General features: G+C 39.1%; 1 protein-coding gene across 12 annotated transcripts in view; it reads left to right on the forward strand.

Annotated features, from left to right (window-relative positions):
• Nucleotides 1-1,880: 1,880 nt before the first annotated feature.
• The window catches only part of RBM26 (RNA binding motif protein 26), an 87,944-nt gene continuing 75,403 nt past the window's right edge, over nt 1,881-14,421 (forward strand). For 5 of the 12 annotated variants that reach the window (XM_027588116.2, XM_035726482.1, XM_035726489.1 and 2 more), the window contains exon 1: nt 3,751-5,646. In XM_027588116.2, coding sequence (XP_027443917.1) covers nt 5,576-5,646 — 71 coding nt within the window. In that variant the 5' untranslated portion in view covers nt 3,751-5,575. Of the gene's footprint in view, nt 1,897-3,749; nt 5,647-14,421 lie in introns of those variants that run through there. The other 7 variants (XM_035726485.1, XM_035726490.1, XM_035726488.1 and 4 more) reach the window with 3 other exon arrangements.

A 14,421-nucleotide genomic window follows, 5' to 3' on the forward strand; every position in this document is an offset into this window, starting at 1 on the left:
CTGCACATCATATTTTAAATAAAATGTTGTTCAAAAATCTTAACATGTCCCTTATCTAATTTGGCCTATAGCTTTGTTTCCTCCTGACTTAACATACTCTCACCTCTCTGACCTTTAAGTCCTGGCCCTTCCTTACCTCAGGAACATCCCACAAGCTATTACATAGGCCAGAAATGTTCTTGTCTCTGTTTTGCTTCACATGGCTAACTTGTACTCATTATTCCCTTTTCTTAACCATTTAAATATCATATCCTTAGAGAAACCATGCTTGAGCATTTCTAGTCTAAACTGTTAAAATGGTTCATATTTCCCTCTTTATAATACATAACATATTTTGTAAGTTTTCTCCTGTATGATTATTTGTTAGAAGTCTGCCTCCTTAAGGAGATATAGTGTCTTTTTTTGTCCACCACTGTATTTTCAGCAAGTAGTGGTAATGTTTAAAACAGAGGAGACCTTCAGGAAACATTGCTTCAACAATGCATTGGAAAGGCCCAGTAGAGTGCAAGGGTTGAAAACAGGAGATTAGGAAGTAACTGATGAAACAAGGTACTCAGGGAGGCCACAGGGAATTAAATTCAGAACATTAGTTGGAGGATAAAGTATATGTACACCAAAAAAAAAAACAATAGGTACTAAATCAATGATGGCCAGAGAAAGTTGTAGAATGTATGTCTTGGGAGGGATCTTATTAAATTGAGTTGGGTAGGGATGGTTTCAAAGAAGTAATTGGGCCAGAAGCTATGGTTAGATTGTTATTAACTATGACTTTAATTTATAAAAATAGAATGAATCAGATAACTTGTGTCATAAGTTGGATTCTCTGGGGAGATGTTGAGTTAGAGTTAGAAGTGCAAAAGGTTTACTGCAGAGTAGCACTTGTGGAAGGGAAAGAGAGGAAGCAGGACTGGGTAAGGAGAGCCATCAGACTGCCATGCAAGATCTGAGAGAGCCTCTATCACCAATGTTGAGTATGTCCTTATACTATGCCTGACTCCGTCTTTGGCTGAGGACAGGCATGGGGGAAAGGGGCTGCCCTGACAATAGTGTACCTTCAGCTTGAAAGCTCAGGTGAACCTAGAAGGAGTTAACAGCTGGAGGCTGTCAGCTAACTACATGCTTTCAGTTGGGCGGTGAGTCCTTTCTTGAAGGCAGATCTGAGAAGAGCAACTGTGACTACCACACATTATAGGATGCCAATTCAACCCAAATTAATCTACAAATTCAATAAAGGATTTTTATTTTATAAGCTCAACAATCCTGTTCTAGGAAGTATTTGGAAAAACAAAGGTTTAAGTTAAGTAAAATGTGAAAAAAAAAAGAGCATAAAGGAGGGATTTGCCCTATTAGGTACTAAGATAGTCTATAAGATGTTGGTAAATATAAACAACAGGATTTTTTGTTTCGGTAAATAAAAACAACAGGTTTTATTCTTTATGACAGGTGTAGTCATAGACAAAGAGACCAACTGAAGAGTTCAGAACCAGAGCCATATATAAATGGAAATACAATATATAATAAAAGTGGCACCAAAAACCAATGAGAAAGAGTAGACCGCTGTGTAGAATTTCAGAGAAAAATTGGCTTGCCATCTGGAAAAAAAATAGGCTAGCTCCCCACCTTACACCAAATAAAGGAATGCGTTCCAGAGAGAATAAAGATCTAAATGTGATTCTCTGGAGAGTAATGAACTATTAAGGAAATAGAACACATAGAATATCTTTGTGATGTCAAAATGCAAGGTCAGTTTTTAAACAAGAGCCCAAAGGCACCACTGAGAGTAGTAAGATTATATCCATCAGCTAGGAGAGAGAACTGGGAGAAGCTAAGAAGGAGTTAACTACACTATAGAGAATCTTCCTAGGATCAGGGCAGCTAAGTAAGCCACGAGGAGATGTAAGTCAATTAGGAGGTATCATTATGACTCGCCTGTCCAAAATATTTTCCCTGCCTCCACTTCCTTCCTATTTAAAATTAGGCAAGTAAACATTTTTTAGTTCCAGACACTGTGCTAAGCATAGTAAGTAAAAGGATAAATAAGCTTGAGTCCTAGTCCTTAAAGAGTTCATAATCTAGTTAAAGAGACAGAGGAGAAAACTAAATAAGATGTTTTAACTCATATCCTACAGGTAGGGACCAAGAGGCAACTATCTCTGCCTAGGGCATCAGTGAGAAGCTGGTTTTTGAGCAATGAGGAAAGTCATTCCAGGCAAAAGGAACATCACTAACAAAGTCACAGGGATTTGAAAGAGCATGGTGTATTGGAAAATGTTAAGTAGGTAACCTAATAGTGAACATTCTGAAATGTTTGTTACTGAATGCAGAAAGCATTCTACAGAGGTTGTTTTAGTCTTTTCTTAGCAGCATTGATGATCACACTAGCTAATTATCACTTTTGAAGGCAAAGCCAAAGATGAAGTACTGAAGTGATAAGCGATAAATGTTAACGGTTAAGAAACAGAAGCATGCTACAAAGCACTGATGACTAAACGTGGAGTAATAACAAGCACTGTACAATGGATTTAGAGGAGGAAGAGGTCGCTGTCAATTTCATTGGTCAGGGAAGATTTCATGGAAATGGCAGAGTTTCACTGAATCATTAAAGAAAATTGAGAGCTGACTGAATATATCAGGGGCTGTGCTGGAGCAGGAGCTTCAAAACTATAGTTACTAAGGGACAGATAATCAGATACTTGCAAAAAATAAAGCAAGATTGCTATAAGAGGCAAGCATAGGCTGACGTGAGAAAACCTCAGAGTGACTCTTGGTTTAGAGCAGGGAGGTCAGTGATGGCTTTCCAAAGGTGAGGCTGTATGCACTGAATTATGATGGATGAATAGGATTTCATCTAGTGAAAGGGAAGAAAAAATTTTCTGCAATAGCCCCATTTAGTGTGAGAACACACCTCTTCCAAGGAACATGGAATAGCTCGAGATAGCTGAAGCAAAGGCTGAAAGGCAGTGAAAGAACTTTCTAAGGCAAATAGGTAGGGGTTTGATTACGAAAGGCCTTTTATAGAATGTTGGAAGAATATGACTTTTATCCTGAAGACGATGTGGGAGTTGATGAAGATTGTAAGCAGGGAAGTGACATGATTACATCCAAGTTTCACAATGACTGCTATTAAAGTCAATGATGATAGGGCGCCTGGGTGGCTCAGTTGGTTAAGCGACTGCCTTCGGCTCAGGTCATGATCCTGGAGTCCCGGGATCGAGTCCCACATCGGACTCCCTGCTCGGCAGGGAGTCTGCTTCTCCCTCTGACCCTCTTCCCTCTCATGCTCTCTATCTCTCATTCTCTCTCTAATAAATAAATAAAATCTTTAAAAAAAAAATAAAGTCAATGATGATAAAGGCAACCGAAGATGAACAGATAATGGGGGCAGCATAAGAGGCAGAGAGATTAAAAGGCTGTTGCTATTGCTTAGGAAAAATCAAAGAAGACTCAAACATACAGTAGTAGTGGTATTAGGAGAGAATGGGTAAGGTTTGAGCAGCCAGAGAAAGAAGTGGAGGCGTTCCTCAGGGAAATGATGTAGATAAATGTTTGGAGAAGTGGAGGGTGAGCAAATCAGTTTACCTGGGGTATATAGTATTTGGTAGAACAACGATGATTAGCTTTGGAAGGCTGGAGCAGAGGGCCAGTTAAGGAACAGTTGGTGATGAAGTTGAAAACTCAGCCTGAGACAAGTCTATTAAATAAACAGGCTAAACAATTAGGATTTTACTTTTCCCATAGCAACATTAAAATATCACTTTTATTGTTGTAAAATATACATAAAATATACTATTTTTAACCATTTTAAGTGTACAATTCAATGGCATTAACCATGCAACCATCAATACTGTTCATCTCCAGAAACTTTTCAACATCCCAAATAAAACTCTTTCCCCATCCTCCCCTGCTCTCCCACCACTGGCACCCAAGCATTCTACTTTCTGCCTCTTAAAGAGTTTGGTTACCCTACGTACCTCATAAGTGGAATCATATGGTATTTGTCCTCTTGCTTCTAACTTATTTCACTTAGCTAAATCACTTTAATCAACACCCTGGCTAATCAACACACTGAATTCTAATTTCATTCTACTCTACGTGCTATATTTTAAAACAAACGTCTAGCTTTTCTTACTTGACAATCTTTCCCACTTATTGCTTAAGGACACTTCAATCTAGCAAATTATAAACTCAGAGTTCTTAAGGACAATTTCGTCTACCACTGCCTACCACGAGAGCTTTTTATTGGTCTACTTACTCTAAATGTCTTTATGTTGCTAATTATTTTCATTTCATTATAGCTTACGGGCACTAGACCTTTTGCAAAATCCCACCTAGTACCTTAACCATAGTAAATAATAGCAAATAAAACACAGACATGATTCAAACTTCCCCAGGAGAACGGAAGTTTATTTAGGACCTGATATGAAGGCTCTTTTGATACTATTTAATTTCCGATCTGTAGTTGAATCGGCTCTAAATGAAGAGAATTAAAAACACACTGTTCTTATCTTTAGCTGGGGAAAACTCCAAAGTTTCAGATGCTTGAAAACTATTTCAGAACCGTCAAGGTTATCTCACCTTTCTTTGGGGGCATCCCTAGATCATTACCTCTCTGCGATCGAATCCACTAATTTTGGACAAGACACTAATCCTCTGAAGTCTCAAAGAGTTAGATTACACCAGCCTGTGCTTCCCAATCTTGTCCACACCACAGAGCACAAAATATGGTACTGCAGGACACGGAGATAAACGGAGGAGGCAGTACAGCACACCTGGAACCCACGGGCCGCCGTGCGTCCTCGCACAACGTGTAGACGCTCTCAAGGAGCGCTCCAGTCCAGAGGTTCGTTCCAACTGATGCGCCATAGCCGTCTATTACATAGGACGAAGTGGGACTCCCACTGTTTCTGGAGTCAGCGGCCTTTGCCTTCTTGTAAAAAAAGGAAAAATTTATTCCGTACGCTGGCCAAGTCGTAAAAAAGCACAAAGGCCACGAACCACGCAAACGAGCAAAAAATTGAAGTACCGCACTCGACCAGCGCGCTTTCCGCTGGTCTTACGTCTCTTCCCAGCAGGCTCTGGGAGTTACCGCGAGACTTCATCAATTCTCGCGAGATTTATCGGCAGCCATCTTATTGGGGGTGCTAGGAGCCGGGAAGACCCCCCGAATCGTTCCCATTGAGCTGCCCTTCGTCTTCGCTTTTTTCACTTTTGCCTCTTCTGCGTTGCCGACACCACGTTATCCCGAGGCTGAGTGAAAGCCCGGATCTAGGCGTGTGTCGCCCTCCCGGTCCAAGAAGATTTGCTCGAGTGGAGGGAAGGGGGGAGGGCCCGGGCAAACCGTTGCTGCCTCAGCCGGCGTCCGGGGACGGGGAGCTCTTGGCACCCCGTGGATTCCCGGCCTGCGACGGTACCCGCAGAGCTGTTCGCCGATCGGGGCTCGCGGGAACCTGCCACCGGCGCCTCCCACCGCGGCCCACGCGGGCGGCGCGCGGAGGAGGGGGCGGGGGCAGCGGCGGCTGTAGCGGCCGCGACCTGGGCGGGCGGAGGAGTGTGACGGGCCTCGGGGCCGCTGTGGATGGTTTCTAAAATGATCATTGAAAACTTCGAGGCACTCAAGTCCTGGCTCAGCAAGACTCTCGAGCCCATGTGAGTATCCGGGGGCTATCTCCTTGCAGGGATGGAAGTGGGAGATAGGCGGGCACAGTTCCCGAAGTGCCTGTGATGGAGGCCGAAGCGGTGAACAGAGATCCCAGGGTTTTGTGTTTTTTCTTTTTCCACCCTCGCTTCCAGGTTCAGGAGACTCCAGAGAGCTTGAGCTGACCTTTATCTTACCGCTGAGTTGGTCCTTGAACTGATACCTTTTTCTCTCGTTTTCCCGTTATATGTAGACCGACTCGAACCTACACACACATTTGATGAGGGCCCCCAAATCGGTTTCTTTTATTTTAGTGAATCCGAGCCTTACCTCTTGCCCAGACTATTTTACCTTGTTTCTTTAAATGAAGTGAATGGCCCGTATTAGGGATTAGGGCAGTTCTAATGTAAGCCACTCACGTTTTACCTAAATACAGTCCCCGAAAGAAAGGCCACGTTTCCCATGTGCTATCTGGCTCACCCGCACCTCTCTTAACTGATTGAAGATGTAACAGGTGCCAAGGTGCCCAGTAAGATTCCCTTTTCCTACTTTCACGTTTGTTAGCTTGGAGAGGAGGAAGAAAATGTTATTTATCCATATGGGATATTTGGCAGTTTTAAGTGGGATGCTGTAGATGGACTGTGGGGAGGGGGTGTTCAGAGTGCTGGAATGTTTTATACTGGAAAAAATAGTGTTTTAAGGATTTATCTTTTAATACATACAAAATATATTTTGGGCCAGGTGCTATATCAAAGTTAGTTGATATACAGTAAACAATGAAAGAGGTTAAATCCACTCATCTAATAAGTTTATTAAGTGCCTGCTGTATATTGTGGGAGGCTTTGGTGGCAGCTTTTAAATTCCAAAGTTGAGAACACAGTAATAAATAAGTTTTAAAGAAGTAAGATAACTTCAGATTAAAATAGAAGTGGTGGTTGTAATAATAGAGGGTCATATAAATGATTAGAAGGCCTCTCACAGGAGGTAGCATTTGAGCAACACTTGGGGAGAACGAACCATCTGGGTCAAAGTCTGGAGAAAGACTGTTCCTTGCAGAAGGAACAGCAAGTGCAAAGGCCCTGTGGCAGATACGATTACAGTGTGTTCCAGGAAGAGAAGGAAGGTAACTGGCTGCAAGGAACATTGTGATGGGGGAGAGAATGGAATAACATGAGGTTGGAGAATTAGGCAGGGGCTGCATTATTTTGGTTCTTTGAGGCCATGGTCAAGAGCTAGGATCTTATTGAAAATACAGTGAGACCTTAGATAATTTAAAGCAGGCAGGGACTGATTTGATTTTTTAATTCTGCTCGCTTTGTGGAGATTAAGGGGGCAAGAATGAAAGTAGACTATTCTGAAGGGCATTGTAGGCAGAAATGTGGGTCGTTTATATTATAGTGATAGTGGAGACAGAACGAAATATGTCTTATAAGTAGATCTGATAGAACTTTCTAATGGATTGGATGTGGGAGATGAGGGAAAGGCACATCAAGGATAATGACTAAGAAGTTAGCCTGAACAGCTGGATGGATGATGATAGAGAAGGCTGGGAGAGAACAGGTTGAAGGGAGGTGGAAAGGTAATTGGTGTTTGTTACACATCCAAGTTAGATATTTAAGAGGTGGTTGGGTTGAGTCTAGAACTTGGGCAGGACTAGAGAGTCACGCAGAGAGTATTTGAAACCATGGAATTGTGGGAGATTTCCTAGTAAGAATGTGTTGCTAGGTAAGAAAGGAGGGTCCACATCTGAGGTAGAAGACTGAGATTTCTGTTACTAACGAAAAATATATGGCAAGAGAGGCGAGTTGTCAACTTGATGGGATGCTGCAGAGTGGATGAAAAAGGTGGAGTCAGATGAGTGGTCCTTAAGTTTGGAAAGGTAGAAGTCATTGGTGACCTTAGCAAAATAGTTTTATTGAAGTGAGGTGGTCCAGATAGAAACCTTATTTCAGTGGATGGAGAAGAGAGCGTGCAACAGTGGTTGTAGTGATTTAGAGGACGAACTCCGGAGTCAGAATGGCTGGCTTTAAATATTGCCTCTGCCACTTACCAGCTGTATAATATTGGGTAAATTACTTAACTCAGTGTCTCCCGTTTCCTCATCTGTATGGGGAAATAATAAACATGTATTAAGAATCTTTAGACACTGCCTGGTTTGTAATTAGCACTCAATAAATATTAGGTGAACAGAAAACGTAAAAAAAAAGTTTTGAGTTTAAATAGCACTCCTTCTTAAAAATATTTTTTTGAGTTATAGTTAACGTTATATTAGCTGCAGTTACACAAGGTAGTGGTTTAACATTTCTATTTTATGCTATAACCTAAAAGAAGATTACTTACAGTTATGTAGTATGTATACTTGTGACTTTTATTCAGTTTTAATAAAGCATGTTTCAGATATCATAGCCTACTTAGATGACTGTAGCACTGCAGTCATTACTGTTAGGATAAATAAGGCTGCTAGTACAGCCTAGACAGTGGTAAGAATTGGGATTGGTCCTTTCATAATGTATATTGCTGTGGTAAAATTGAGACTTTATCCAAGTTCCTGTCCCTTTCATTGCATTTCAGGTGAGTTCTCGATGACTTAAAGCTGATTCCAATTGTTTAAGACTTGTGGTTTCTAACCTTGGTTTTGTGAAGCTTTAAGATGTGTTTGTTATCTAAAGGGATTTTTTGCTTTACTTTAAAAGTATAATTGCTGAATAGCACCTATTTGAAGGAGAAACATTTGAAGGACCAAGGGTAGGATATAACTCAAAACTTGTATGGAACTTTCTAGCTACTTGTGCTAGTAAAGTATCTCATGGTTTGGGACTTCCCCTGCATTTTGAATATGTTAATTCAGCAAACATCGAGTACTTAATCTGTACTGAGCAGTGTGTTAGATATTGGGAATATTGGGAAACAAGCTGCAATAACTATCTTCATATTGTTTACCATTTAGCAGGGAAGACAGATGTTGAACAAGTAATTATAAGACCTTTGAGTATTATGAAGTCCAGAATGCTGTCAAAATGTATGTTTGGAAGGTCAGGAAAGGCTTTTGCTGGTATAACATTTGATCTTAACTTAAAAGGATGAGTAGCAGTTTGCTAGGACAAAAGGGTGGGAGAGCTGTGAAAGCATTCTAGGTTTTGAAGAACAGATTGTATGAAAGCCCTAAAATGAAAGAAAAAAAAATATCTTGGGGAAAATGAAATTTTTGAAAAAAGAGCAAAGGGAGGAATAGCAGTGGATAGCTCCAGAGAGAGGAGCTGGATCATTCAAGACTTTGTTGAGTCATGTTAAGGATTTTGGATGTTAATTGAAGGATAGTGGGAAGCCAGTGAAGGGTTTTAGGGCAGGAGAGTTTTCAGATTGACATAAAAACAAACAAAAACCCAGCCTGGTTGCAGTGTTTTGGCATGAAATGAAAGTCGGTAAATCTGCTTGTTATTTGATTATAAGGTCTGTCGACGTGTCAGGGCTCTTGAGTTTTGTGGGTTTTTTTCCCCATAAATTATTGAAAATGTAGGTGTTAAAATTGGCATCTTGAAATACTTAAGATTGAAATTTTGTTCTCTCAAACATTTGCTTAGTCATACTTGCTGTAATAAAATGAAATTAGATGTTGGTCTTTTCTTTAACATTCTCTTTGCTAATGTGAAGTCCTGGAAAAACAATTTTAAGCTTTTTTTTTTGGATGTTCACTTTTTCTGTTTTTGTTTTCTAAACAGAAAAGGTTTTCTGCTGTATTTTGAAACTTTTTATGAGTTTACACATCACTAAATGTGGTAACTTAATAAAATCATGGACTATTTTAGCTGGAGGGAAACCTCAAAATCAAATTTGAAAAAACTCCTTAATTTTTCAGAAAATGGAGAGGCAGATAGACTTAATGATGTGCCCAGATTTTGTGAGGTTAGTAGTAAAGAACAGAATGCATAGTTTTGTGCTCCTGCTGCTATGTAGTGGTGTGGCGGTAACGTGTAGTGGAAAGAAGCCAAGTTTTGTAACCGTACAAACTAATGTTCACATCTAATTCCTGCCACTTATTAACTGAGTAATCTAGGCAAATGAACCTCCCCTTTCCTTATTGGTATAATAGGGGGAGTTATACTTAATTACTTTTTTTTTTAAAGATTTTATTTTATTATTTGACAGAGAGAGTGAGAGAGGGAACACAAGCAGGGGGAGTGGAAGAGGGAGAAGCAGGCTTCCCGCCAAGCAGGGAGCCTGATGCGGGGCTCGATCCCAGGAACCCGGGATCATGACCTGAGCTGAAGGCAGACGACGCTTAACGACTGAGCCACCCAGGCGCCCCTGTACTTAATTACTTTTGTAGTTGAAAGATTTGAGACACATTTTTTTAAAAAGATTTTTAAATTAATTCATTTAGAGAGCCACGCCCCAAGAGAGAGTGTGCAGGGTGGGGGGAGGGAGAGGGAGAAAGAGAATCTTAAGCCGACTCCCTGCCGAGCTTGGAACCCTGCAGGCTCATCTCACAACCCTGGGATCATGACCTGAGCCACCAAGAGTTGGATGCTTCACTGACTGAGCCACCCAGGGGCCCCTGAGTCACATTTTTAGGAGCCTAGCCCTTCCCTCTGTCCTTAAATACTGCTTGACTAAACATAAATAGGTTACATTACTTGCTACTGTTAACTCTTATCACTACCACTGCTGCTGCCACTACCACCTGCATTTGTATGCATTGTTGAAAGTTTTGTATTACTTCCAGTTCTGAGAGTTGGATTGTTACCTCCGGTTTGCAAGTGATGACACTGAGGCACAAATTTAAGGTACTTGTCTAGAGTCACACAGCTAGCCATAGCATGTGACTAAACAGTAATTTAAACTCCTACTTTTTTGCCTCTAGAGCCATGTTCTTAATTTACTACCACACAATATAGTGTATTCTGCCCTGTTACTGTATGCACTTTTTTACTATTACGTTTTCATAATACTAGCTGCAGTTATAAAGGAATAAAGTTCGAAAGCATCATGGTTATCAGTGCTTTACAGTTTAAGAAAAACTTTTTCAGAGTTTTTGTAGTCTCTTTCTCCCTTCACCCACACTTGTTAACTATACCTTTCTCACCACATTAAAATTATTTTTGTTCCTGTTTTACAGGAAGAATTGAAAGGTGATCTTTTCACTGCTGAACTTTATTCCTGTTTCCCTTCTTTGATCTTTCTCTTTTTACAGACTCCTTTTGGCATAAAAAGTCAATTTCCTAGTCCTTAAGGAAGAAAAACTCAGCAACAATAGCAGCAAAAACAAAACAAAAAGTAAAATCATACTTTTCTTCCAGTCATTTTCATGCTAGCTTTTCTTTTCACTAGTAAATCTAGAAATAGTAGTCAGTCTTTAATTTTTCACTCCTTTTTCCCCAACCATTTAGTTCTTAATCCTTTGTCATATAGTTTCTTTTTCCTTATACACAAACAAAATTGCTTACCTCAGTGTTACCAATGAATTTATTAAATGTAGAGATTTTATATAAATTTTATATTTATCCTATATGTATAACATAAAGCAGTGTTGATGCTGCCTTTTTTTTTAACTTCTTATATCTTGAATCCCTAATACTTTGCTTCTCTTTCTTCTCAAATCAGCTCTGTCCTTTTTAGTTCTTTTTCTTGCCTTTTAATTATGTTTTTTCAAATTCTGTTTCCATGCCTTTTTTTCCCCTCAACTATTTCTACTCCTGTCATCTCATTCACATTCGTTCCCATGGATAGTTTCCATTATAATCTGTTCCAGTGGTTCTTAAAAAGTGTGTGTGTGTGTGTGTGTGTGTGTTGGAGTCTTTGAAAGTTTGATTAAAGACTTCCTTCCTTAGGATATTGCATATATATGTTTGCATTGAATTTCAGAGTTTTTTCAAGAGAACCTCTAGTCTCTACATTATTTTTCACGTATGTATGTTTAGACTTAATCTCTCTTCAAAGCCTTAAGCTCTTATTCCAGTTGCTAGCTGTGTTTCTACCTGGTTCTCCCATATGAACTTCAAACTACATTTCTGAAAATAAATGTTCTCTGAATTTACTAATCTGCATTTCATTTCCTCAAATTTTCCAGGCTTGAAATTTTAGCTTTTCCTCCCTTCATCCTTTCCCCCTTCAGTTAATCGTTGAGTTCTATCTCTTTCTTTTAATAATTCTTACTAATGACATTGCTCAGTAGGGGCCTCACGTTCCTTATCAAACCCTTGCAGTTTTTTTTCTCCCTTCTAGTTCCATCCTGGATGCCCAGCCTTGTTTATATCCTTTGATTTGACCAAAATCTTCAGCACTCCTAAATAAATTGCATACATTTTGACTTAGCTTTCAAAATGTATAATCTGTTTATCTTTCTAGTTTTATCTTCCCACTTTTTTTGTGAGTCTTAATTTCAGCAAAGCTGAACTTTTTTCTGTGTCCCATTGTTTATCCTGTCCCCTTTCGCATCTTTCAGAGGGTAACATTCGTTGAGGGCTGCTTATATTGTAATCATTGTGTGTTCATTGAGTGTGAGCTAGAGTCTGCTATTTCCATTTTAAATATGAGGAAATTGAGTCATAGGCAGATTAAGTAATGTGGTTCATTCATAGCTAGTAAATAATGGAGAAAGGATTCAAAACAAGACATTTTGATTTCAGAGCTTTGTTGTGCGCTATAATATACTACTGCCTTTCTCCATTTCCTTTATATATGTTGAAATCAAAGGTCAAGGATGATTCCAGTTCTTCCAGAGTATTATTTATGATCCATCCATCTGGAAGGAGTGACATGATTCTTCTCTCATAGCACTAGTTTGCATCAGTTATGACATTCATCACTTGCATACTTGTTTAGTAATTAATTCTCATTTATTTTGTCTTCATTATTAGAATCTCAGGTCCTTGAAAGTGGACTCCAAATCCTAGATTTAACTATCTTCCTATTGTATACAGCACCCAGCACATGCCTTGTGTGTAGTATATCAAATGCACTGGTTGAAATTTCTAGTCTGTGTAACCATAACCTAAGCAGAGAGAAGTGTAAACTCTAAAATCTACCATACTGTAATGAGAATTTTATTTCAGAGCAGCAGATATGTGAGCAATTTGAAAAGTCACTAATCTCTGGGTCTGTTTCTCTTTATTTTTACTTCATAGCACCTTCAGATTATGTAAAGCTTAAGTGACTTTTTTTTTAGGGGGGAAAGGACACTGAAAAATATTAATAACATTTACTCAAAGTATTTTTGAATTCTGTTATGTGCAAGCTGCTGGCCTCCATGGAGCTGCCCAGAAAAGAATGCCAAATGATAATTCTAGTCTCATGAATTTTACAGCTGGTAGAAGAGTTTTTCTATAATTAATTATTGGTTAAAATATTTTTCATTACCTTCTTCATCCTTTTAACTTTTGTTGAGTTGACTCATTACCACATTTCACTGCTGCAACCTTATTTGACTTTTTCATCTGAGTGCTGAGTAGTTAAAATGGATTTAGCATTTTCTATATGTTTTAGCATATCCTTGTCTTTGGCTTATAATAGTTCCCAAATAATTTTGTATGCATATAAATCAAAAGAGATACTATTATGAGCAAAACAGAAAGTAAGGTATTCCAGTGTTTGGTGTCTACACATCAAGAATGACTAATTCAAGCTTGAGCTAAAAAGCTTCTAGGAATATTTTTTTCTTCCTCCTGCTTCCTTAGTCCCAGAGGATAGAGAATGAGAGAAATGAGTGGGTGGTATAATCCCTTCCTACCAAACTTAGTCACTCACTTACTCCCACTACCTCATTTCTGTGGAAAAATCCTTTTCAATCTACAAGTAGTAACTTCTCAAACAGGTGAAAGTTTATTTTTAACTTGGGGTCATATTTAGTATTGTGTGTTTGTGTGAAATAATGGAATTTGCTTGAGATCTGTTACCTAGTGATTCTTCCTGAGATATTTTTACCGACACACAAGCAAATACGTTTATGTATTCTTTCTCCTTTTTACGTAATTGGTATCATACTTGGATGTCCTCATAATACATAAAAGTGTTGCCTTTTTTATTAAGGTTACATAGTATTTTAATTTACTGGATATACCATAATTTAACCATCTGTAGCGATGAATGGGACAAAAAGTACTATAGTGTATATATTTACCACATGACACACTCGTGTATACCCATCACTTTGATTCTGCTGTTAATATTTTAGTGTACTTGCCCCTACCCTTTGATGTATTTTAAAGTAAATTGCAGATGTTAGTGAACTTACCCCTAAGTATTTATGCCTATCATTAGAGTTCAGTATTTATAGTTTTTTAAAAAAAGTTTGATATAATCTGTATACAGTAGTGTACACAGATCTTAAAGTGTATCCTTTGATGAGTTGACAAATGTGTACATCTTTGTAACTCAATTCCCTGTCAAAATAAAGAACATTCCCATCATTCTGGAAAGTTTCCTCATTCCCCTTCCTGTGCTACCATTTACCCATAGAAATAAGCACTGTTCTGATTTTTTCCCAGTGTGTATTAGCTTTGCCGGTTATGGAACTTTATATAAATGAAATTTTAGAATAGGTGCTCTTTTGAGCAGGACTTCTTTTTACTTCTGAAAATGTTCTTTTTTTTAATTTTTTTTTTTTAAGATTTTATTTATTTATTTGACAGAGGCACAGTGAGAGAGAGAGCACAAGCAGGGGGAGTGGGAGAGGGAGAAGCAGGCTTCCCGCTGAGCAGGGAGCCCAATGCGGGGCTCGATTCCGGAACATGATCATGGGATCATGACCTGAACTGAAGGCAGACGCTTAACGACTGAGCCACCCAGGA

This window comes from Zalophus californianus, chromosome 3, assembly GCF_009762305.2.
Source record: "Zalophus californianus isolate mZalCal1 chromosome 3, mZalCal1.pri.v2, whole genome shotgun sequence".
NCBI classification, from domain to species: Eukaryota; Metazoa; Chordata; class Mammalia; order Carnivora; family Otariidae; genus Zalophus; species Zalophus californianus.